We start from the raw sequence: 26,435 nt of genomic DNA, 5'->3' as shown, positions 1-26,435 counted from the left end.
TAAATATGCTGTTCATTTTCTAAAAGCCAAATAAAGCTCTTAAAAATCTCATGAAAAAGGTGGTACTGAGGGATATCAAGTTTTGACATTTGTTTCTTTCGTTTTTATTTAGTTGTATAAGCTGAATTTATACGTTTGGAAATTTTCCGGTATACATTGATTACTTAGTAAAATTATATTGACCATTTTCCGAAATTTGTAAAAGCTATGAAACTTCTAGTGTCTATAGGGATCTAAGAAAAATCTTCCTTTGACAAATGTTCATTTTAATCTTTCTTAATTGTATAAAATTTGTCGCTCTCAAATAATTGTTCAGAAATAACCAGTTTTACCCTGATTACATTTAGGTATGCTACTATTTTCCGAAAATCTATACAAGCTCTTAAATCCCTAGTACCAATATTGGTTATAGAAACAATGGGTTGCAACAAAATTTTATTTCATTGTTTCGTAATTTTATTTTAACCGTGTTGGAGATAAAGTGGTCTACATTGATTACATTCTAATCTACTGTTCCCTTTCCAAATGTTGAGCAAAGCTTTTAAAGTCTCGTGAAAAAGGTGGTACAGGGATATATCAGGCTTTGAAGTTTGTTTCTTTTGTTCTTATTCAGTTGTATATGTACACCAGGAGAAATCTTTCTTTGAGAAATGTTTATTTAAATGTTTTTTAATTGAATAAAATTTGAGAGACTGAAACAGTTTGCTCGGAAATAAACAGATATACCTTGAACACATTGAAGTACACTGCTCGTTTCCGTAATATTTTAAGTATACTGTTCATTTCCCAAAAACCAGTCAATGCTTTAAATAATCTCGTGAGAAAGGTAGTACTAGGGAATATCTGTCTCAGACATTTGTTATTTAGTAGTATAAGTTTAATTAGTATGTTCAGAAACTACCCGGTATACATTGCTACTTTAAATTATACTAATCATTTTTCGAAAAATATTAAAATTCCTAGTGTCGATGGTGATAGTAAGAGAAACCTTGCTTTGAAAACTGTTCTCTTTTGCTTTTTTTTCATCGTATAAAATTTTACGAAAACAAATAGTTGCTTGGAAATTACCCGGTATACCTTGATAACATTTGGGTATACTGCTATTTTCCAAAAATTAATACAAGCTCTTAAATTCCTAGTGCCAATATTGGTTGTAGGAGAAAATGAGCTTTAACAATATTTCATTTCATTTTTTTCTTATTTGCGTAATTTTATTTTAACTGCTTTATTTTCACAGTGTGAAACTGCACAATATGTAAAATAAACTTGTTCACTCATCATCCGTTTGCAACTGATGTTTGTAAATCCGATGGTAAAGGTAAATCACTTTACACCCGCACGCCTTAACACTGTTTATGAACTAATGATGTCAGAAAAATTACAAGAATTTAAAGAACGCTCTTGTTCTGCATTAGAGATCATTGACAGTATGAATCTGCAAAGTGTGTGAAACAAACTTGTTCACTAATCGTCCGTTTGTAACTGATGCTTGTAAATCCGATGGTAAAAAGTCCGTAATTCTCGTTACCCACCATCTTATTAAAGGTAAATCACTTGACACCGGCACGCCTTAGCACTGTTTATGAACCAATGATGTCAGAAAAATTACAAGAATTTAAAGAGCGCTCTTGTACTGCATTTGAGATCATTGACAGTATGAATCTGCAAAATGTGTAAAACAAACTTGTTCACTAATCGTCCGTTCGTAACTGATGTTTGTAAATTCGAAGGTAAAAGGTCTGAAATTCTCGTTACCCACCATCTTATTAAAGGTAAATCACTTTACACCCGTACACCTTAGTACTGTTTATGAACCAATGGTGTCAGAAAAATTGCAAGAATTTATAGAACTCTCTTGTACTGCATTAGAGATCATTGACAGCATGAATCTGCACAATGTGTAAAATAAACTTGTTCACTAATCGTCCGTTTGTAATTGATTTATTGAAATTACATACATTTGCTGACTTGTGTGCTCAATATAGGCTTATAAGTCATTGTCAAGTAGAAAATACAGATAGAACAATTCAGAGAAAGGCATCACAAAGAATACATCCAGGGTTACGGCGGGATTCGAACCCGCTACCTCCACGCTTAACAGAGCGTTTGGAGCGGCTTGTAATTGATGTTTGTAAATTCGATGGTAGAATGTCCGAAAACTAGGTTGCCATCGTCTTTTTAAGGATTAATCACTTTTCACCCATACTCTTTACGAACCACCAATGTCAGAAAAATTAAAGAATTTGAAGAACGCACTTATGTATGAATTATTTATGAACGCATTAGGGACCATTAACAGTGTGAAACCACAAAATGTGTAAAACTAACTTGATCACGTATCGTCCGTTTATAACTTATATTTGAAAATGATTTGGTGAAAGATCTGGAAATCGTGGTGGTCATCCTATTAAGAGTAAATCGTCACTCGCGTGTCTTAGGCTTTGTTTCTGAATCACTGATGTCGAAAACATTACAAAAATTTAAGGAACGCGCTTGTTCAAGTACTTGTATTGAGGATCAAAGACAGTGTGAAACTGAAAAATGTGTAAAACTAACTTGATCACGTATCGTCCGTTTATAACTTATATTTGAAAATGATTTGGTGAAAGATCTGGAAATCGTGGTGGTCATCCTATTAAGAGTAAATCGTCACTCGCGTGTCTTAGGCTTTGTTTTTGAATCACTGATGTCGAAAACATTACAAAAGTTTAAGGAACGCGCTTGTACAAGTACTTGAATTGAGGATCAAAGACAGTGTGAAACTGCAAAATGTGTAAACCGAATTTGTTCACGTGTCGTCCTTTTTTAACTGATGTTTGTAAATCACATGTTGAAATGCCCGGAAATGTAGGTGGCCTCCTTATTAAGGGTGAATCATTTGTCACCCGCGCACCTTAGACATTGTTTATGTACCGCCAACATCGAAAACATTAAAAGAATTTAGAGAATACATTTGTACTGAATCAGGATTCTAGCAGTAAAATACTGTAAAATGTGTAAAACGATTTTTATTATAAAAGGTGGGGCATCTTCCGTTTATATCTGAAAAATATCTTCGCATATTTTTCTTTAATAATTTGTATAATTTTCTTTTGTATATATTTCTTTAATAGTAACGTGAGTTACAGTTTTAAAAAAGGTAAACTCTTAAAATCACGTCATTCGTTTGTGCTAAATTTTTGCTTCTGAAACTCGTGTGTTACTTTACATAATACGAAGTTTTTTGAAGTGCTGCGCGTTTAATCACGTGTTATCAAAACAAAAGCAGAGCCTTCTCCAAAATCAGGATAATTAGCATGCATACTCCAGTTGACATAACCATATGGTTTTTAAATTACACCTAATATAACCGCTTCCCTGGTCATCCTGAATTAACTCGGGTATGTATATATTGCAAATATTTATTATCTCGAGTAAACCCAGGCTTTGCAGAATTTGTCAGTGAGTTTTTTTTGTTTTTGTTTATTTATTTTTCATCGCGTTTTTACTCGGCCAGAAGCAAAAAGGAAAAATAAATCTGCTGCGATTAAAAGTTAGCCAAGCTTTGTTTGGGTTGCAGTTGCGGCTCATTTACGTCGCACAAGAGCTGCACAATGGGCTATTGGCGTCGGTCTGGGAAGCATCCCTGATGATGATCCGAAGACGTGCCGTCAGTAGATTAAGTGACCGGACTAGATCTGTTCAGACAACGCCTCCTATAACTGAAAGCCTCCACATGGTTTTTTATAGGTAGTCCGATCAGACCACTGTGAAGGATATCCACTTTCCGAACGAGTCATTTAACACAAAATCCAGTTAAAATAACAAAGTGGTAGCAAATATATGACTAAAAATTTGCTTTATTTATGAATATTACTGCTTTGTCTTATTCACTTGTCAACCACTACAGATTCAATTCTCAAGTATATATGATAAATTTCTCTCAATTACTTTTATAAAAGGTTTTGGGTACATGCGCACAACTGGTTCACTTTTTAAATAGTTTGCGCGGACTACTTATAAAAGACCGTGTGGAGGCTTTTTGATGTAGGAGGTGATGGGATGGCACCCCTGCTTCGGTGGCCTGACGAGCTGCACCCAAAAATCGAGCACTTTACGGTAGAACAGTTTAACGAGGACCAATACCGCACACTCTCTGTCCCTACGAAGACTGATCCAAGTGGTCACCCGCCTGCACACTGACTCCAGCCAGTGATGCTTGACTGCTGTGATCTGCTGAGAAAGGTGTCTTAATGATTAGTCCAATGTAGGACAAGCTTTGTTTGGGAATCTTGCTGTTCGATTGTGGGACTTCACATTAGTTTTGTGCAATTATATATACGATGGTTGCTGAATTTGCATAAAAAGAGAGTGAAAAAAATGACGTGTCACTTCCATGGCGTATCACTTTATGTTGTTCTTTGCTTTAAAAACTACCATATAAAGATTAATATTTAACTTTTTTCATTAGCCTGAGATAATTCGGGATGATAAACTGATGGTAAAATAAATGTTTTTTGCGCATAAAAAAATTTAAATTTAAACTTTATAGATTAGAAGAAACATCAGTGTTTGGAGTATATATACCGGAATACCGTAAATATATACCGGACAATGGCACTTGACCTTAAAAAAACATCAGTGTAGGGTATACCGGACAAATGTATACCGGTCAGTGGCACTTAACCTTAAAAAAACATCAGTGTAGGGTATACCGGGAAAATGTATACCGAGCAGTGGCACTTAGCCTTAAAAAAACATCAGTGTAGGGTATACCGGGCAAATGTATACCGGGCAGTGGCACTTAACCTTAAAAAAACATCAGTGTAGGGTTAAAATATCGATTAAATGTAATTATATCCATGAATAAATTCATATCAAATCGAATGTAATAAATATTTCGGACATTCACCAAAGCATATCTGTGATTGTCGACATACACCGGTGAGGGTCCGAATGTTTAAGAATGTAATGAAATATTCGATCTTTCACCGACGTATTTGGTGTTTGTCGACATTCACCCGTGAAAGTCAACAACCACCGATTTCGGTCTTTCGCCGTAACATATATATTGTTCATACACATTTTAAAATAATTTTCAGGGATAAATAAATAGGCACTTTTATGACCGTTTTCTTGAAAATTAACCGATTACTAAGGGATTAAACTTCAAGTCCGATTATCTAGTACAATTCAACTTTGAATGTTTCTTTAATAATAAACATACGATCATAAGATTTCATAATAAAAAAGTACTAATAAAGTGTTACTCTTCAATCTAGATATTTCTTTAATAAATATACGTGATGGTAAATCTAAGCAAAAAAAGTATTTCACTTTGATAATTGAAGTATGTATTGGTTTTTCTCAAATTACTAATTTTAGTCTTTATATTTTTAATAGATCATTGAATACTTACCAACTTAGCAAAAATTTACTGCAGACGCAATCACTGTGAAAACAAAATTCGGAATTTAAGCTAAGAATGAAAATTTATGAAGCGTGGTCAGATATAGGCGAATGTATCAACAATCAATGGCGAAGGTATTTTTTTATGTACAAAAATCTGCAAAATCTCTTGCTTATCTTATAAGAAACGTGACGTAAATGGTAGAGATCACAATTACTAATAGATGATTTTTCGCATTTACTATTGCTTAAAGCTTGATACAAGTTCTTCCTACTTCGACAAAAAGTGAAAAATACGTGGCGATACTAAAAATTACTGATGAGTTGGTAAATTGTGAGAATATTGTTTGGTCTTGCTTCAAACAGTTCAAATTATTTGAGTGATGTTCCTTGTTTTATGGCTGATTTAAAAATAAAAAAAATCTTAGTTTTTTTTACCAGAAAAACATCGAGAATAGGCTTGTTGTCTCTGAGAAAAAATTTTTTTCTTCTAAACAAGTTTTACTTTGGTCAAGTATGATCGAGTTTGATATTATTGGATACTCTAAATATTTCACATGTGCATTAAAGAAAGTATTTTGCACGAGTGAATATTTTTCAAGATCTTTGACAGTTTTTATCCTTTTCGGACACCCTGTGTGCATTTAATATACATTTAGTATTTATTATGAAAGACTTAATATACATTTTAAGAGTCCTTGTCGAAAATTAAGCACATATTTTGACAAAGTATCAATTTTCTCTAAACAAGTTTTACTTCCTTTGAATATTTTTAATTTACTGAATGAATATTTCCAAAATATTATACTAATGAATTAAATAAAAATTTTTGTAATGTGAATGTATTTTTCAAAATGTTTGACTATGTTATAACCTGTGTACGGGAGTTTGGTATAGATCAATTTATAATATCCTTGTCGAAAATGAAGTAAGAAATTATACATATTAGAGATCATAAGTTAGTATTTAAAGGGCGAGAAAAAGCTCATTTGAAATCTGTCAAATCACTAGTGAGGAAGGTGGGATGAAAAACCAAGAAGTAGGATTGATTTTCAGAAATATTTGTGCAAATAGATTATTTTTTCTCTTGAATAAGTTGTGTCTTATTTTTACCTACAAAGACAAATTATATCAATTTAATAACTCGCAGTCTGCAGATCTATATTAACCTATATTAATCTATATAGTCCTATATTAGACCCCTTAAAATTTGTATAGCATTCTTCAACGAAAAATTTGAACCACATAATTTTTTAATGAAATATTTTTATTTTTATTTTTTTCTGAACACAGAGATACCAACTTGCTTTAGACAGTGGATAAATATTTTCGAGTGGTAGTTTCTTAATGTATTATCTTAATGATTCTTGGTTTACTGATTTCGGTTCACAGGGATTTTACTCACCACTATTTCTTAATAATTCAAGCTTTAATAAAATAGCAAAATTACAGAGATGCCAACTGCTCAGGACACGCCAAAATAATTTAAAAAACGTTAAAGAGTTACAAACTAAATTTTGCAAATACTTGACTAATTTTGCCTGCTTCTTAAAAAGTTTAGAGTGACATAAGTTTAAAGAGTTGTGAATTATATAAACCTACGAATAATTTAGAAATAGTGGTAGATAAAAATCTAATAATTTGAATTTATTTAACCAGGAATTACAATTAACAAGCTACCACTTAAAAATATTTATTCGCTGTCCGGAGCAAGTTGGCATCTCTGAAATTAACAAAAAAGCTGAAAATATTAATTTGTAGTTCTCTACCGTTTTTTCAAATATTTTTTTCGAATCCGGAGCAGTTGGCAACTTTGTTAACAGGGTGTTCTGTTATGACCACCCTTTCAATGTATTTTTGAAATTCGTGTCAAAAATTAATTAAAAAAAAGTAAACACATTTTAGCTCTGAAGTTAATATTGAAACAAAAAATCAACACAAACGCTATTGAAGTCTGAGAAATGCTAGTTAGCAAGGTAGGATCAAAAACATTAAAGCCAGTTTGACTACCTGATGAAATTTAAAGATATTTCTTTAAAGTGTCTTCAAACTCTTCTCTTTTCTCGGGAAATTAAACAAATTTTGAATTCTTATGTCCCGTATTCCTCAGTAGTGATATGTTTGATCTATATTGTATTTTGGTTTCATTTTTGACTTAAAAGTTTGTATGTCTAAATTACACATTTTTGCCGCAATTTATGACAAAGACTATTAAATATGATAACTACGAAAAACTAGGTAAGTTACAATTTATAAACTATACATTGTTACGACACTCTTCGTAATTAGAACATGCGTCCCTCTTCTCCACTCTCCTCTCTGTTCTCTCTTTTTTCCTACGGCAGTATGCTTTAGTAATGAGTTGAACTGTACTTGTGTGGAGAAGAAGTTAAATTTGCTGATACTGTGGTAATAGAGAGGGGGGAAATGTGGAGAGATGGGAAATCGCAAAATCTTGAGGTGTCTATCCTATTTACAAAAAGTGTAGTTTGGCTTCAATGCAAACTGCATGTATTGTAATAAAAATATATTAAGAGAAATAATATTTTACAATAAACTGGTTTTAATACGAAAATTTGTGAATATGAAACAAAATAACATAATTTTTTTTTCAAGAATCAACATAATTTCTAAACAAAGGACAGATTGATTTGTTCGCTTTTCAAAATAAATCACAAAAAATATAATAAATATGACTTAATAAAATATACAAATGATATTAACTCTATTTTCTTGATCTAAGGCTATACCACTTTTTCTTTGGTTTTGGCTTCTCAACTTTCTTGAAAACATATCCAGGATCTAAAGTCAGGCTTTGATGTTTGGCAATCTAAAAAATATTTAAGATATTTTTCAGATTAAAACCATTAAAAAGGAACTTATTCATATAAGCCAAAGAAAATTGAAGCATGATTTTACATATATTTAAAAACATTTTTTGATATTTTTATGACTTAATTATCCCGTTAAGGATCATGATCATATATACATCATGATTCTTTTACAGGTTACGATATTATTTATGAGACGAGCCTTAACAACACCAGCAGCCCACAGACGTCATTTTAATTTGTAAAGTTTCATTTATTTTTTTAAACGACACCAGATGGCAGTTGCACTTTGTTATAATTTCAGATAATGTCACACAGAGGGTAGATCTTCAATATGGGCTTTATGGCTCCAGTTGTTTTTATATTTGTTTATTTATTTATTTATTTTGAACCGGAATTATCTATTTGTTTATTTATTTATTTTGAACCGGAATTATATATTTGTTTATTTAAATATTTTGAACCGGAATTATATATTTGTTTATTTATATATTTTTAATTTTTTTAAGCATAATATCCAGGACTAAAGAGAAGATATAGAAGGGCTGGTTCATTCCATACTCAAAGCTGAAGATACGATTCCCCACCCCATGACGTCACGCCACACACAGAAAATCAGATCTGGAGGATATGAAAACTTTGCTGCTTTCAGTAAGAAATGAGTTGAATAATCGACGCTTTTTTGATAATAGCTGTCAAACTTTATACAGCTAATAAATTATTTCTGTTCAAAGATATAGTATTCATACTTTTTCCTGGTATTCCTTATAGTATTAAAAAAAAAAAAAAACATTTTAAAGTTCGAAAAATATCTCAATGGTTGTCGTCATTGTTTTCTTATCATTTTCTAATTTTAGTTTTTAACTCTCTCTGTTAAGTAAACGAAAGTATTTATTTATTTGACACTTTTATAGTAACATTTTGTCCGATAATACTACGTTACTATAAAAGTGTCCTTATATTTTATTAATTGGGATGCCTAATTTTAATATATTTTCTTATTTATAATTGTAATAGAAATTTTTTTGCACGTATTATCACTAGGAAACAAAAATCTTAAAATACTAATTAATAAAAAAATAATCTTTGAGAATGTAATAATAGAAAACACTTGCTCATAAATATTTAAAATTAAGGCGTTATAATCAAAACACATAAATATTCTAAATAATGACATTAAAAAATATCTTATTAAATTGAAGAGTTTTTAAGCATTAATAAGTTTTATTTTTGAAGTTCAGTACTTTTTTTTTTTTTTTTTTTTGATCTTATACATTTTTTTTCTTTTCTGTTTAAAGTTAGACAGTATCAATTTCAATGGCGAAATTAAAAGTTCTTAAACGTCTAAACAAAAAACATGTTAATATAATGCTTTTATTCACAGCAGGACAAATTTTTCCAGTACATTTTATAATTCATTTGATGCCGCCTTTATGCTTTCTGAAATAAAACATGGTAAATTGAGTTTTCTCATTTTGTGTTCATAATAATCCTTGTCGGTCGCTATCGCGCAAACTCATATTTGACTACCACTGTTAAATTTTTGCAATTGGATGAGAGGAAAATCTCCTCAATATAAATAAAAAATACCGAAAACAATGAATGTATAGAAATAAGTTTAAAAAAGATGCTAGTTACATGCGAAATAATTTATTTTTAAGGCGAGAAGTTCATGCTTCGCCACCGTGACGTCACTGACTGAAATCAGAAGATCGGAGCGGCACGAGTCTCTTCAAAGGAGTGACCTAAGGCCTGATAATATCTGTTAAAAAATTGTTGATGCATACAAATTTCATCTGATTGTGGCCGATGGGTGATAATGTGATTTTAATTCATTGAAACATTTCAAAAACTCGTGATATGAATTTTAATTTGTTTTCTTTAATTTACAGATTATTACCTACAGAGCCATCTGTCGAAACGAACTATAAACTCAGGAACTCTGAAGCAAAAAATGAACAAATGAATGCCCAGTATGAATTTCTTGCAAGATAGGTTTTTTTTTAATCTTTATTTTTAAGAGTCTTCCCTGTCATAAATATTTAATATTTTAAATATATATTTTCCTATTATAACTTCAGTCTAATTAGGGGTACGCTGTTTATGCATGTCCGCATTGCTGTGAATGCGATCTAACTTTCTTAACTGCATCAATTTCGACTTATAATAATGCTTTTTATTATTTCTTTAAAATGTAACGCATGTGTTCCTGATCAAAAACACATCCAAACTTTTATACACTTTGGAAGTAAATTAAAATTTAAAAAAAAGAAGGAGGTAGCCGTTCATATGACATTCTAATGCTATCGCAACAAAAATTTACCCTTGGTTTATTTTAAGATGACTAAAACTTAGTCATCTTAAAATGAACCTAGGGTAAATTTTTGTTGATCTTGCATTCATTAAAGCAAATTTATAGTTTTATTGACTTTGATAAGATGTTGTTCATTACTTTATATTTTTAAAAATGATAAAATGAAAAATGAATAATCAAAATTTCTTTCAATAATTTATTCAATAATTTTATAATTTTATTCCATAATTTTTTTTTTTAACTTCATATCAGTTTATAGGCATTTCAGAAAATAAGTGACGAAGAAAATTGTTAAAGCACGATTTGGCCAAGAACCAACAATGATCCAAGGTAGTTAAATGCTTTATTTAATGTTCGGAAAAATCATTCAATATAAATAAAAAAAATATTTATATTTAGACATTTTCCGATTAAGAAACTATTTTCATGTAATATTCTCATTTGTATCAATTTCAACTTATAATAATATTTTTTAATGTTTCATTAAGAGGAAACACAGTAAACAACACAGTAAAGTTTTTGAAAAAAATTTTAAAAAATTATTTTACTCGTATTTTTCGATAGACTTTTTTTCAAAATTTATGAACGAAAATATTGAATTGAGTTTCGTAAAATGCAAAAGTTTCAACATAACAAGTCGAGCTCGGTGTGCGACGCTTGGACGCGGTGTGCGACACAGGACGCGCTGTGACATGCATGAACTAATGAACTTATGCGTTCAGTTGATTAATGGATTTGCCTCACTCATATCAAATCATTTTAGTAAAAGCCTTAGTGGTTCAGGGGATAGAGTCCTCGCCTCCCAATAAAATAAACCTAGTTAAAAAAAAAACTTGTACATTTCTACAAAAAATAGACTGAAAACGTCATTAAAAAACTGTAGCTTGAAGAGAGAAACCGATAACAGATTTGAAATCAGCGATACGAAAGTATCTCCTTCCAATGAGGTGATCGGGGTTCGAATCCCAGCGATGGCTGGTCTATACGAATTCCACACCCCACTCGCACTAACCAAAGTGCTTACGTAAAATATCGCCAGTGGTAGATGGATCATGGGTTAGAGTCCCCTTGCGGTCAGGATAACTTAGGGTGGTTTTCGTGGTTTTCCTTTCCATTTAACACAAATGCGTCTTTGTTTTATCCAAAAGTCCGCCACGAAGGCAGATTTTCTCCCAATACTTGATCCAAAAGTTCCCTTGAGGGCTATGGTGTTGAATATTGGTAGTCGTAAATCCTAAAATAGGGTCGGCTGTTCAACGACGGTAATATATTTATAAATCCAAAACCTTTTAGTAAAACACTATCATTTTTACTATTTTATAGAATTTTTTTTCTAAAATTATTTAAGAATAAGAATTAATAGTATTCTTAATATAAATGGTTTAAATTACAACTTATTTAGCTGTGATAATTTTATTGAAGGCTTCAAGAGGTCATTTGTTTCGTTTTCTAGGGACGGTAGGTCGGTACTTAATTTACGTCGCACTAGAGCAGCACATTGGCGACCGCCTGGGAAACATCCTTGAGGATGATCCGAAGACGTGCCATTGCAATTTTGATCCTGTGCAATGGGGATGGCTCCCCTGGTTTGGGAGCTCGACGACCTGTGATCGAAGACGAACACTTTAAGGTAGAGCAGTTAACGAGGACTGATACCGCGTTCCCTCGGTCCCTACGCAGGCTGATCAAAGTGATCACCCACCCACTTACTGACCGCAGCCAGTGATGCTTGACTTCGATGTTCTACTGGGAACCTCGTATTTACGATCAGTTACGACTGCTGGACTGTTTTATAGGGACAGTTTTGGAAGAATTAGAAACAAATGTGGCCCAAACAAATTTACAAAATAAAGATAACCGCAGAATTTTGATTAGCATTTGCGAAATCTAAAAGTAATGCAGAAATAGCATCTTATTGACCTGGTATTGATGTATTATAGTTGGAGGCAAAATTTTATATATTTAGATGGATTATTGATTACAAAATTTTAACGTTATTTACTCGAAATTATGTTTCTCTTACTCGCTGTATCTGCAATTAGCTCAGTTTTCAACCAATGTAATCACCAATAAGAAAAAAAATGGACCACCCAAAATAACTGTTGATTTAATGATCTGATCTTCACGTTCTAGGACTCAGTTTTAATGGTTCAAAGGGGTGACTTCACATAGTTTAATTAAATTGTGCAGCCGATATTTTAAGTTACGAAACCATGCACACAAAATTACTTTCTCTCAATAAACATACCATTTTTTTTGATGGATATGGATTTCTGACCCCAAAAATCGGTTAAATAGTTCATGAGAAATTGAATTTCAAAAATTTCGGATATTCCAAATTCGAGGTGGTTCGTTCTTGTTTTGCGCGCTGTACTTTAATATAATTTTTGTCGCATGAAGGGACTTTTAAATTAGGTTGACTTGTTTTGAGTAATCTAGAAAATTGTAACTTACTTCGTGTCACTTTTTCGAACTTTTTTTTTAGAAACACCCCCATTTTGTGAAACTAAAAATTATTTTTTTAACATCCTGAGTGCAAAGAAAATTAAATTCAAGTAATTTGAAAATATCAAAACGGAATTAAATTTGAATGATTTTTTTAACTCGAATAATTTCAGAAATAAGTTATAAACATTGTATAATATAAACGTTAATTTTTTAGTATTTTATTACTCGTTAAAATGAAGATTAAAATATATATGATAGGATAAAATGTATTAAGTTTAGTTTATCATAATAGTTGCAAAATTCATTAAAATAAACCTTTTTTACAGGCTTTTACTGTGATGTTCCTCCATACGGAAAAGTGTTTGAAAACCCAGTAAATTGACGATGGAAATTGAGCGAGACTAAAAAATCATGTAAGTTAAAAACTATAATAAGAAAAAAAGTTAAAAAAAGAGAGAAGAAAAAAAGAAAAAGTTTGAAGAAGTGGAGTAATAGAAGCCAAAATCTTCCATTGTAGCGCCAAGCAATAAGTAGGATTAGGTAATATTTCATTAAAATGTTACGCATGTTTTTTTTTTAAATCAAAAACACACCCATACTTCAACAGCATACTTCGAAAATGATTAATGAAACAAAATTACAAAAAAATAACCTTTCAGATGACCTTTTAATGTTATCGCAACTCATAATTTTATTTATTTCAAAATGAGCGTTAGATTTAAGCTGCCTCTAGTAGGTATTTATTAAAGCAAAATTATCATCCTATCAACATTAATAGGACGTTATTCATTGCTTTAAGTCTTTAAAGATGATAAAATGGAAATTATGTCAAATTTTTATTCAATAAATCGTTTTTGTATTAAATTTTATATTAGTTTAGAAGTTTTTAGAAAATATTTGTCAAAGCACGATTTGGCCTAGAACCAACAATGATACTAGGTAGTTAAATGCTTTATTTAATGTTCGGAAGATTCATTAAATATAAATAAAAAAAATATTTATATTTAGACATTCTCCGATTAAAAAGAAGCCCCCATTTTCATATAATTTTCTTACTTGTAGCAATTTAAATTTATACTAAAAAAGCTCGTTAACATTTATTTAATATTTTACACTTGTATTCTTGATCAATAGCACAGCTAGTTTCAGAATTTGTTAATAAAAGAAAGCAGTTCAGGTGATTAAATTAAGTTATTACAGCTGATAATTCTATTTATCTCAAAATGAACTTACAAGCTTTTCAGAAAATAATTGTCAGAACACGATTTGGCCTAGAACCAACAATGATCCTAGGTAGTTAAATGCTTTATTTAATTTTCGGATGATTCAGTAAATATAAATAAAAGAAATTATTTATATTTAGATGTTTTCCGATTTGAAAAACTAATGTTTTCAAGTTGACCAATGTTCTGCTGTTCTCATATAAAAATAAAAGATTATTAAGATTTTTGCTTGTAAATTTATTTTGCAAATTTTGAAAGCATAAATCTTAAGTAATGATGAAGGCAATGGTTAAATTAAAAAAAAAATAGAAAATATAATGACACAAAAAATTTATAATCTTGTACTTGTTTTTAGCATTTAAATGTGCTTTAGACATCATGTATTTCAAAATCTCAGCTGCTGAATAAAAATCTCATAAAATAATAAAAATCTCATAATAGCTTACAGTATTTTCTACTTAATGTTTGTTTCAGATAATTATGATAGGATATTAGTTTTAAACTTGGATAAAAATAAAATTAGAAAACATTACAAATAAAAAAAAAATATCTGACAAACCATTAGTGACTAATAAACACGCTAAAATCTGTTCAAAAAGTTTAAAATTAACAACTCTTTCCAGCACATTTCTTCCAGCTTATTATTGAAAGTGAATGCAATGACTTTTTCTGCTTTAATTAGGAATAATTTGAAATGGTGGTAGTTTTGATTGAATAAGATAGATTCTATTGAATAGAAGATTGAATAGATTTTTTATTTTATATTTCCAATGGCAACGGAAATTGACAAACTCTTATAAGATTAACAAAGAACAGAAATTGAGAAAATAACACTCTAAGTGAAAAAAGTCAATGTCCCAACAGCAGATGTCGAGCTTTCTAGTATCGCTTCACCAAGATTAGACCCCCACGCAGAGATTAACCCCAAGATTTGCCCTTACTGCATCCCAACAAATGGTTCCTGTACATGATTACGTCTCTTCCACAAAGATGTCAATTCGTGAAAATATCAATTCGGTGAAGATTAAAATTTCTATACAATTTGGAAACACATTCTATTTAATAGTAAGACTCTCTATTGCGTCAAATATTAACGATAAAAAAATAAGAAATTTAAAACTCGTAGCACTTTCGCATTTATACGACCACAGAAAGATAAAGAATTTACACTAGCTTTCTGCAATCTTAGAAAAATTTTGAAAGTGGTTTTTAAAGCTATTTCATTAACTCTATTCTATTCATTAGCTATTCATTAACAAATAACTTTTTATTGCCACTAATATAAATAATTCATGAGATATTTAGTACTACAAAAAGACTAAAAAAGAAAATGAAGTTGTTAATATAGCGACGAATTTGCTGTAGCCTTCATAAAATTTTGCCAACCATTTTTTTACATTTTAGTCTACGACAGTCGAAATATTAAGGGAACTGGAAAGTAATGCAGTTTCTGTGCATTTTATATTTGTTATCAAAATTTTATTTTTATTCAATAATATATTCACCCTCGTTAGCAACAACTTTTCAATGCCGGATCGAAAATGAATCAAAAAAGATGAATTAATTCTTAAGACTAACGAATATTTAATGAGCCGAAACGGCATTACTTTCCGGTCCTCCTAATAGATAAATAAATAAAAAAGAATTGAGTGTCTACCACTTCTAAGATATTTAATCGCCAGTGGCATCCTTGATTTTATAATTGATGATTATTTCAAGAATAGGAAAATAATGGAAGATATTACACTTACCATTGCAGGGTTTACTTCGTCGGTAGAAATTGTACCTGAAAGGAAAAATAATTGTTAAAAAAATGAAGAGATTCACAAACATTTATCGCGTCCTAATTTAACTAATTTTCTGAAATAGAAAGCAAATAAAACGTGAAATGCTTCGCATGGTATTAAAAAGTGTTATGCAAAAATTTTACGCTGATAATTTCAACAGTTTCGTTCACTTTCTGTACTTTATTGGCACATTTCAAATAAGACAGATAAGGCGTTCTAAGTAGGATAGATGAAACTCAATTTTATCAGAACCGTTTGTGATAAGTCAAGAGGCTAATCACGATGTGAAGAAAGCAGATTCTTCCTAACGGCCATCGTTTATATTCTTCAATGATAAATAAACAACTGATACAGATGAGAGAAGGCTCTAAAAGATGAGAGAAAGCTTACACACTGTAGAAATGCTATGTATTGTTGCGAATATAATTTTAGAATACTCAAGAAAAAAAATTAAGGAACTATTTTATGTATTATATTGAAAAACTAGTTCATAGCACATGCATTTGGATGCAATACCATTTACACATCATATAATATCATTTATGCATTTATAACAAAAGTTACAAAGATAATAACTTTTTTCACGTTTCTCGCACAAAAATCAAATGTCTAAATTTTTATTTTATAATAAAGATCAAAGTCTAATAATTCTAATCCATTTATTTTTATTTTTGCTGCATAAGAAGAATTTTCATAATTTTCAAGCACTCTTTGTATTACTGAACTTTGCTATCTGTTCTTCTTGGCGACTTTTTTTTTTCAAAACAGAAAGTTTTAACAGGAAAGAACCACTTTCTCCAACAATATCTTCTGCAATGAAAATGAATTTCGGTATGTCCCTTACATTTTTCAAATTTAATTTAAAGAGAATTTTTGCTTAAATATTTATTTACAGAATTTGCGTTTTTTTCTCATTTGAAAAAAAAAGCATTTTAACGCTATATTTCAAGCACTCTTTGTATTACTGAACTTTGCTATCTGTTCTTCTTGGCGACTTTTTTTTTTTTCGAAACAGAAAGTTTTAACAGGAAAGTACCACTTTCTCCAACAAGATCTTCTGCAATGAAAATGAATTTCGGTATGTCCCTTATACTTTTTCAATTTTATTTAAAGAGAATTTTTGCCTAAATATTTATTTGAAAAATTTGCGTTTTTTTCTCATTCGAAAAAACAAAGCATTTTAACGCTATTTTTTAAACTAAAGTCTCGTACACAACCGAATGTTTTGATGTACTTCAAAACAATAATCTATTTATCATCGTAATATCGTGTTCAGTTCTGTGTTTACAACTCTTATTTTATACAAATACACACACACATTGGTCCTGCCTAATTCGGATGGGGGAATTTCAAATCAGAAATTAATTTTGAACCTAGAGCTACAGTTTTTTTTAGTCTATGACATTTGACATTTTTAGACATCATAAATTGACATTTTTAGTTTAATTTTTGTCGAAATGTAAAAAATTAAAAACGTTATATATGGATGGGGGGGGGGGAGGACACGTAAATCTTGCAACAAACTTTCTAAGGAATCTAAGTATGAAGACTGAATTAAACAAAAATGAAGTCCAGAATTTAAGTAAAATAAGTCAAAATAGAACAGCGTTATAAGCAGCTAAAACCCTAATTGTCTTAGGTACACAAACTTAAATATAAATGTGAGAATTTAAATAAAACTGAACAAATTTTAAAGATACGCATGTTGGCACAAACAGTACTTCAGGAGACACACTGTCATGCTAACATACTAGCCAGTGGTTTACCAAAAACTAAATTGTGATCGCTGGATATTACAGGTATTGTATTATTTTCTTATTTTGTTTTCTATTTTCTTTTGCCTCGGGACATAGTCAGTTTTTTGTTTAACCACTGACTACAGAAATGTTTCAACATGTTAGCATGACAGTGAATGAACCCTAATGAAGTACTGTTACTGCTAACATGCGTATCTTAAAAATTTGTTTGGTTTTTGTGTAAATTCTCCCATTATATATTTAAACTTCTAGGGAAGTCAGCGCACATCATCAAGATTAATTTTACTTTGGAATTCATGCCCGGAAATGTTGTCGTACGCGACTAGGGGCTCCTCCCTATAACAATCTTTTCCAGAAGGACAAGAAAAATTAGTTCATAAAAGAAAGCTCCCCAAGCTGCGTAGGATGGCATTTCCGTTTTTAATCCTGAAGATTATCCTTAAATTTCAGCTAAAGAATTATGAAATATTTTAGAAATGTTTTTGGTGAAATATTTTTTTAAAAAATAATTTACCAGTTATTAAAACATACATCAAGGTCTGTCAAAATTCAAGTTTTTATGAATTAATTAAAGAAAGAATGAAAAACTTCAGCTATTTCAAATTTTCTTTAGAAAAATACATAAAACTTAGCAACTATGACACTGTTTTTAGTTTATTTTATAACCGTAGTTGAAAAGCCAACTCAATCTTGAGTTCACGAATACTGATATTCAACTCCATAGCATTGTAAATTTGAACCGAATCCAGAAGACAAGGGAACTCCTGGATCAAGTATTGGGTAGTGGAATTTTTACGGGAACTAACCCGCTATTGCGTTGCAGGAGGAGGAAAACCTCGAAAACCTTCCACGGCAAGGGGTCCATCCATGGGGTTTAATCCATGATCCGTCTACCACGGAGGATATTTTAGGTCAGCACTGTGGTCGGTGTGAGCAGGGTGTGTAATTCGTATCGACCAGCCATCGCTGGGATTCGAACCAGGGTTACCTCATTGGAAGGAGATGCTTTCATAACGTTGATTCCAAATCTACGATCGGTTTCTCTCTCCAAGCTACAATTTTTTAATAACATTTTTAAACTATTTTCTGTCAAATTGAGCAAGTTTAAAAACGTTTTATACAACAGGAGGTCGCGTAAATGTTGCAACAAGCTTTTAGGGGAGTTAAGGCACATCACAAGGATTAAAACTGCGTAGGAAGCCATGTTCGGAAATGTCCTTATACGCTGCTAGGGGCATTTTCCTATCATGAACTGTTTCTTCGTGTGCTTTCTTTGTGTGTTTCCGCATTTTTTGGCATTTCCGGGTACGGGTTATTATGCAATTTTAATCCTGATGATATGCCCTAACTCCCCTAGAAGAAGGCGCTACAATCCTAGAACATTTACGCGATTTCCAGTTATATATAACGCTTTTAAAACTTGTACATATGGACAAAAAATAGTCTAAAAATGCCATTTAAAAAAAATCCGCTGCTTTAGGAACAAAGCTAATTTAAATTTCAAATCCCCTCACTCGAATCAGGCAAGATCGAATGTTTGTATAAATGCAACCAGAAGTTTGTTCCCCAATGTAATCAATCTATATCTGTGTTTCACCGACATTGGTGAAACAGAGTAAACATGAATACTCAAAACGTTATTTCAGTATACTGTTGCTTTTTGACATACCGACTAGATCTCTAAGAAATGTTTTTATGATTCGTAGTTTTCATATTGTTTATTACAATCATATTTCCTATAAAAAGGTTTATTTACAACTACCTCGGGGAGTAGGGTGAGGATTAGTGTAGGAGTGTTGTTTATTACAATCCTATAAATAAAAAGGTTTATTTACAACTACCTCGGGGAGTAGGGTGAGGATAAGGCTGAGGGCTAGCTGTTTTTGCTTTTCTCGGTGAAATAGATATCCCACAATTACAAATTGATAATTTGTTAGCTACAAATCGTTTGCGGTCGCCCCCTTTTACATGGTGGACGCTAGAGGAAGGGGGTTTGAACGGCGAGAGGACCACTCGTCTGGTCAGCAGATGGGGAGATAAGGAGTGATAGATTTTAAGGAGTCTGTCGAGGCACACGTAGGCACAAGCCATTTTACATGCAGAAAGGTAGACCCCCTGGAATGCTGTGGTCAATGGCACGTGGCATCCATGTCTAATTGGTTGATATCCATGTCTAATGAGGGAGGGCTTTCCTTCAACTTTGCGAGGTAGTTCTCTCCGTTAGTGTAGGAGTGTTGTTTATTACAATCCTATAAATAAAAAGGTTTATTTACAACTACCTCGGGGAGTAGGGTGAGGATTAGTGTAGGAGTGTTGTTTATTACAATCCTATAAATAAAAAGGTTTATTTACAACTACCTCGGGGAGTAGGGTGAGGATTAGTGTAGGAGTGTTGTTTATTACAATCCTATAAATAAAAAGGTTTATTTACAACTACCTCGGGGAGTAGGGTGAGGATTAGTGTAGGAGTGTTGTTTATTACAATCCTATAAATAAAAAGGTTTATTTACAACTACCTCGGGGAGTAGGGTGAGGATTAGTGTAGGAGTGTTGTTTATTACAATCCTATAAATAAAAAGGTTTATTTACAACTACCTCGGGGAGTAGGGTGAGGATTAGTGTAGGAGTGTTGTTTATTACAATCCTATAAATAAAAAGGTTTATTTACAACTACCTCGGGGAGTAGGGTGAGGATTAGTGTAGGAGTGTTGTTCATCTTCAGATGAGGCCAAATCAGGTATTCTTTCATCTCTTAAAGTTGATAAACTTGAAGTTGAACCAGCAACCGCTATTAAAAGCAATGGTTTAAAAACAATGGTTAATGGTTAAGTAAATAAATGTTAATATTAAAATATAGTGATAGAAATAATTGTGTTTCTTTGTTTCTAAAAATTAGACTTTCTTAACTTATATCTTAATTAGGTATTTACAGTAACAGGTGGAGAAATGTTTTTAAAATTTTGCTTCTATTATAGTTGGCGCAACAAGAATACTGCTATGCAATTGATGAAACAACAGAAGAGCTTCACGATGGATTTTGTGAAAAGTTACTTGACAGCGATTTTCTTTCTATTGCTAATGCTACAAACGCTAAAATAGAATTTCAAAAAACTCATTTAACAAATTCAGATAAAAGAAAAAAATTGAGAAAAAAGAACCCGAATTTCGCTTCCATTATAGTTGATGCAACTAGAATACAGCTGTGCAATTGAAAAAACAACGTAAGTGCTTTACGATAGATTTTCAGTAATTCGAGTGATCAAAATATCAGTAAGTTTTTCCGAAGCACTTTGGTAATGGTTTTGTTAAATGCAATACAATATTTTTTTTTTACTCTATAACGATTTTTTTGACCATATGTTTAGCAGTAAATGAGGTTAAATTTGGAAATTTCACTATGTTATCTTTGAGAATTTTATAAAACGGATTTTCAGTTCTGTAATTATATCTAAATGTGCAGTAAAGTGTCGTGGTGGTGCCATCTGTTGGAAGAGTAACGAAAGTTACTGAATGCGAATTAAATTAAATAATATTTATTTCTTTTTCTTTTATTTCAAAAAATTAGAAAAAAACACGAGTTTAAAGATAAGTAAATTGAAGTATGCAGGTTATTACTTTCCAGTTTTAATTGTACTTTTACTGTGATAAATTGTTGAGCCTGAGAAAGATCCAAAACTATAATTTTGAAAACTAAACATTTCGATAAACTGTTGTCATACGAACAGAAAGAATTACCATAAGAATATTTTCAATACCGTACATGTTGACTTAACAAACCAAAATTACGCTTTTTTTTAAAAAAAATTTTTTTTTTCAAGAAATGTCATTACCAAACAGAACGGTAATTTTGTAAAATTTATTTTTCCGTGTGCAGTAATGTCTTAATGTGAAAAAGTCTCAATTATTAATCTCAATTATTTTGTCGCTTACATTGATTTTTCTATGGTACGGTAAAACAAATATATTAAAAAAAGTTTTAGTTTAGAAATATGTTAAAGATAATATCCTTTCCGTTAAGAGAGTTTCAGTTTAAAAATCATATCTTTTACTTTTAAAATAGAGTATGATAATATAAAGTAAGAAATAAATATAGTAAGAATAGAGTAAGAAATAAAATAGCGGATTGAAATAAAATAGAGGATTGGAATGAGCAAGAGGAAATAAAATAGAGGATAATAGAGAATTAAAATAGAAGATAAATCAAAATTATACATTTCCAATTTTGACCCACAACAAAATTTTATATAGATAAATCGATAAATTCTGTAGATTGAATATATCTAGGGAAGGAAATAAAGTTTTTGTGTATCATTTTATTTTATTCAAATTCTTTTGTTTGTTGTTATTTTTATTATTTATTTGTTGTTACCAAATATCACTGAGATTTCTGAAAGAAATTTTAGTGAACGAGGTATGTTTTTTCTGTTAGTGTTTTAAAATGTTCATTAAATTTATACATTTAGTGGTAAGGAAAATGTATAACAATTTGTATATGAGAGAGTTTATTGACATGCCAGTTTTTTTTTTATGTTCCTTAAGGTTTTGTCGATTAAATTCCGTACTTTTAGAAACTTAAATCAAACAAGAGAAGAAACTACCAAATTATTGGAAGATGGGATTTTATATTAAATAACTTTACGATAAAGAATCTAAAATATTTAAAAAATTGTCCAAATTGTAAAAATACTGAATAAATTATTTTATTTATTCACCATTAAATAGATATATGAATTTATGTATTTAATGGTAAGGAAATACATAACGATTTCTACGTGACTGTTTTCATGACTATTTTTTTTAAAGGTTCTTTAGGGTTTTGTAGATTAAATTCCGTGTTTTTAAAAACTTTAACTCTTCAAACGGGAGAGCAAGCTACAAAACTATTGGAAGATACAATTTTACATTAAAAAAAATTACAAAAAATAATCTAAAATATTTGAAAATTGCCCAAATTTCAAAAATAAATTTTTTTTGGTGAAAAAAATTTGGTAAGAAGAGAGTTTAATTTATGGGAGAAAAAGAAATTGTTATGATCTTACAAGGAGAGGCAATGGAAATTCTAGGGAAATTCACTTACGGATAAAATTTGGTATATTAGTAATATACTTTAAGGGTGCTAATATTTTGAATCTAGTCCTCTATTTCCGAGAAAAATCCATTTAAAAATTCAATCATATTTTATATTCTAATTAATTCTTCACTTCGATAACGGAGCAGTGGTCTAAAAGCAGAGAACCAGCCTAACAGCAAAACGGTGAGAAACGTGCAGTGGAACTGTTTTTTTTTTTTTTTTTTTTTTCCTAATAAAGTTTTTAGTTTTATTTTATCGTTTACAAGTAATTTAAATTACTATAGAAATACAATTTTTAATAAAATTGAAATGGTTTGAGTGATAATATTTAAAAAAACGTGCTTACAATGGGAAAATAGTTAGATTTTTGTTACTTAATTTAATAATAAATTTTTATGAATTTTTATTATAATTTGGAAAAAAAAATTAATCGTGAAAAAAATTAAAACAAAAAATTACTTGGCATCATTCACAAGTATTAGATATAATTGTTCACATGAACAGCGTCTATGAAGTTGATCTGTTGAAAAACATATTTCATTAACGTTCAAAAAGATTCGTCAATCTGTTGATAATTTAAATACCTTTTACAAAACATTAGCGATGAACAGTTGTTTTTATTTTAGTCTAGTATTCACGTGAATTTATTTTTTGATTTCATTCAATTAAGTATTCAGAATTCTGTAAACACTTTATTAGATTTTTCCTTGACGATAAAAACACCATAAGATTTTTGTAGATCAATGAATTTTAGATAAGCCATTATAAAATCTAACTTTTTAATTTCTCTAACCTTTCATTTATAAACATTATTATTCTTATCAATATTTAATTATGAAAGATTTAATTATTTCTATAATTCAAATGTCAATAATATCTAATAACTAAAAAAATACAACGAAAACTAAATTATATTTAAATTAATATAATTTTTAAAAATATCTATTCTTACTCTTAAATGTAAAGGAAAAAAATAAACGAATAAAGTTTTAAAAAAAATACTCTAATTTAAAATTCAAGTAATATTTAAAAATCAAAGAACTCCAACTCGTATTTAGGCAGGTAACTTGCCTCTCTCTCTCTCTCTCTCTCTCTCTCTCTCTCTCTNTATATATATATAATTTTGAATGCTATTAGAACTTTATAAGTTAGTTACACTTACGGGTAGACATAAAATTTTTAAATGAAAGATCTATTGTGTAAAATATTTACCGGTCACATAGCTGGAAGTATTTGATACTGATGATCTTGCTGATGCTGAATCATGATCGTACGACTCAGCAGAAAAAGATTGACGTGCTTCGGCAAATGGATCGTCGTAGAAAGACTCTCCTACACTTTTTACTTCAAAAACATTCGACAATCGAAATTCATCGGGTTTAATTTTCTCTTCTTCTGATGAGGAACCAAATTTGTTATCTCCATCTTCTAAATGTTCTTTGCTTTTAATCTTTTGAAGAGGTTTTTTGAACCAATTTTCTTCTGTTGATGATTTACGTTGATCATCATCAGATATTCCTGTGCTTAAATACTGTTCTTTGTGTTTCTTCCTTTCAACAGGCTTTTTGTACCAATTATCTTCCGTTGATGATTTACGCTGTTCACTAGCAGATACTCCAGCACCAATAAAGTGTTCTTTGCTCTTTTTCCTTTCAACAGGCCTTTTAAACCAACTGTCTTCAATCGATGATTTTCTTCGATCTTCATCTGACATTCCTACACCATGACTATCTTCTGATAACGTTCGTAATCGGAATTGATCATCAATTATTGATTCATCATCTTCTTCTGTCTGATATAATGAGTTACGACCAACATTTGCGTACAGCTGGCTTTCTTCTACGTCTACATCATCGTATCTCTCATACCGATCCTCTTCATAAGCGGGAGGTGCTTGTTTTTGTCCCTTGGACCTACTATAACTAGTTTGGTCATATGCAGTCGTTAATTGCCTATTTGGTGGCAAAGATGCTGCGTATTTGATTTTCTGCATCCATTCTTGTCTCTTAATGTCGCTTAAAGCTTCAAATAAAAAGGCTGATCTGTCAGATACTTCAAGTCTGAAAACATACTTCTTTTTGTGATAGTCTGATGGTATGAAACAATTGGCTTTTAATATGTTTACGGGTGGACTTGCAGCTTTACTGTTTTGGAACATTTTTTTATCTTTGAAAAAACAGAGCAACTGTCCACACAAAACTGTGTAGTAACTTTTCCACTGTCTCATTGTTGAGCGTTTGCCTCCACTTAGTACTTCTTGTTTGCGAGCAAGGAATCCTTCTGCTGTTGTAGGTGGTAATTCTTTAGGTGGCACATACGTCGGTGGTTCCTCCACAATTTCTAAAATAAAAATAAAAACATTTATAAAATAAATATAATAATTTGAATACAGACAAATTACGCTCCCATAAAAAATTGGTTCAAATTTGATCCAAAATGTCAGTACTTTTAAACATAACAAGAGGCAAACTTGATGCAAACTAAAAAAAAAAAAAGAAGGTTAAAATTAACCACTTTCCCGGTCAAGTTGAACCATAGTATCGTGTAAGCAAGTTGAGAAACGATTTTTCTTAAACTTAGTCTAACTTGACAGGTGACCAGCAGTGACAATCTGTATCTTTAGCTTCGGAGTTTTAGCGCACCCTTTAACAATTGATTCATCTTGTATTGCTCTCCATCAAGCCTGACTTGGGGCCTTGGGCCAACGAGTCCACAATTGTTTGGTGTCCTCTTGCTGTAGCAGCTACTGCCACGCTCCTGACATTATCTACGAGCCGCAACTTCAATTTTACACGAGGCCTGATATCAGGTTTATGACGTCACAAACTGAACGAAAACCTGATTTTCGACATACGATTCTCCTCAGATTTCAGACAAGCGTTGTCATAAAAAACAACAACTTCGAATCAGGCCAGAATTAAGGTTCGAGATGATTTGCTTTTTGCGCTCACGTGTTTTTTTTCCCTTGCTAATCTTCGCAAGGTGGGTTTCTTAACATCAGGAATTGTGTAAATTTGGCAAGCATTTTTCAAGTTCGTGACGTCAGAAACCTGTTTTCAGACGTCTTCTTTTAGTCTTCGTGTGAGAGCCTGGGGCGAGGCTTGATTGATCATAAGAAAAATGATAATATGGTTAAACATGAAACTAAATTAAGATTGTTGTAATTTTAAATAATATTATGGTTCAACATGCTTCAAAATTTCAAATTGTATAGTGCCCTTAAAAATATGTCTTATGCCAATATTAAAACAATGTACCTGGTATTATAGATTCTCTTTTCCCAATGACAGGTGTTCTGGGTAATACAGAACCAGGTCTTTCTCTGAGGGATCTTCTACTTCCTATTCGAGTAAATTTAGGTTCCTCTGATAATGAGTTCTCAAAATTCAAATAATCACCATCGTAGTCAATTTCACTCACTCCTGTTGGCACACGTTCTTTTTGCCGTTCCTGGAAATAAAAATAGAGTAGTCATTTCTAATTGCATATACGAAGCGTCTTTTAACCCATTTTATCTATCTATCTNCTTAAGCTATTGTATTTTAATCGCTGTCGTTATTAAGAGTTATATATATATATTTGGATCTAAAGTCAAAGCTCCGTCTTTTAATTAAAA

The 26,435-nt window shown here is 31.0% G+C and overlaps 1 protein-coding gene across 1 annotated transcript in view; it reads right to left on the bottom strand.

Annotated features, from left to right (window-relative positions):
* Positions 1 to 7,933: 7,933 nt before the first annotated feature.
* LOC107454829 (spectrin beta chain) overlaps positions 7,934 to 26,435 on the bottom strand; it is a 179,768-nt gene continuing 161,266 nt past the window's right edge. The window contains exons 73-77 of the mRNA XM_043050346.2: positions 26,077 to 26,269; positions 24,032 to 25,159; positions 20,420 to 20,536; positions 15,956 to 15,990; positions 7,934 to 8,218 (exon numbers count right to left, since the gene is read on the bottom strand). Of these exons, the coding sequence (XP_042906280.1) occupies positions 8,114 to 8,218; positions 15,956 to 15,990; positions 20,420 to 20,536; positions 24,032 to 25,159; positions 26,077 to 26,269 (1,578 nt within the window). The 3' untranslated portion in view covers positions 7,934 to 8,113. The remainder of the gene's footprint in view (positions 8,219 to 15,955; positions 15,991 to 20,419; positions 20,537 to 24,031; positions 25,160 to 26,076; positions 26,270 to 26,435) is intronic.

The sequence above is a fragment of the Parasteatoda tepidariorum genome, chromosome X2 (assembly GCF_043381705.1).
Source record: "Parasteatoda tepidariorum isolate YZ-2023 chromosome X2, CAS_Ptep_4.0, whole genome shotgun sequence".
NCBI lineage: Eukaryota > Metazoa > Arthropoda > Arachnida > Araneae > Theridiidae > Parasteatoda > Parasteatoda tepidariorum.
This window is presented reverse-complemented; position numbering and strand designations above follow the sequence as displayed.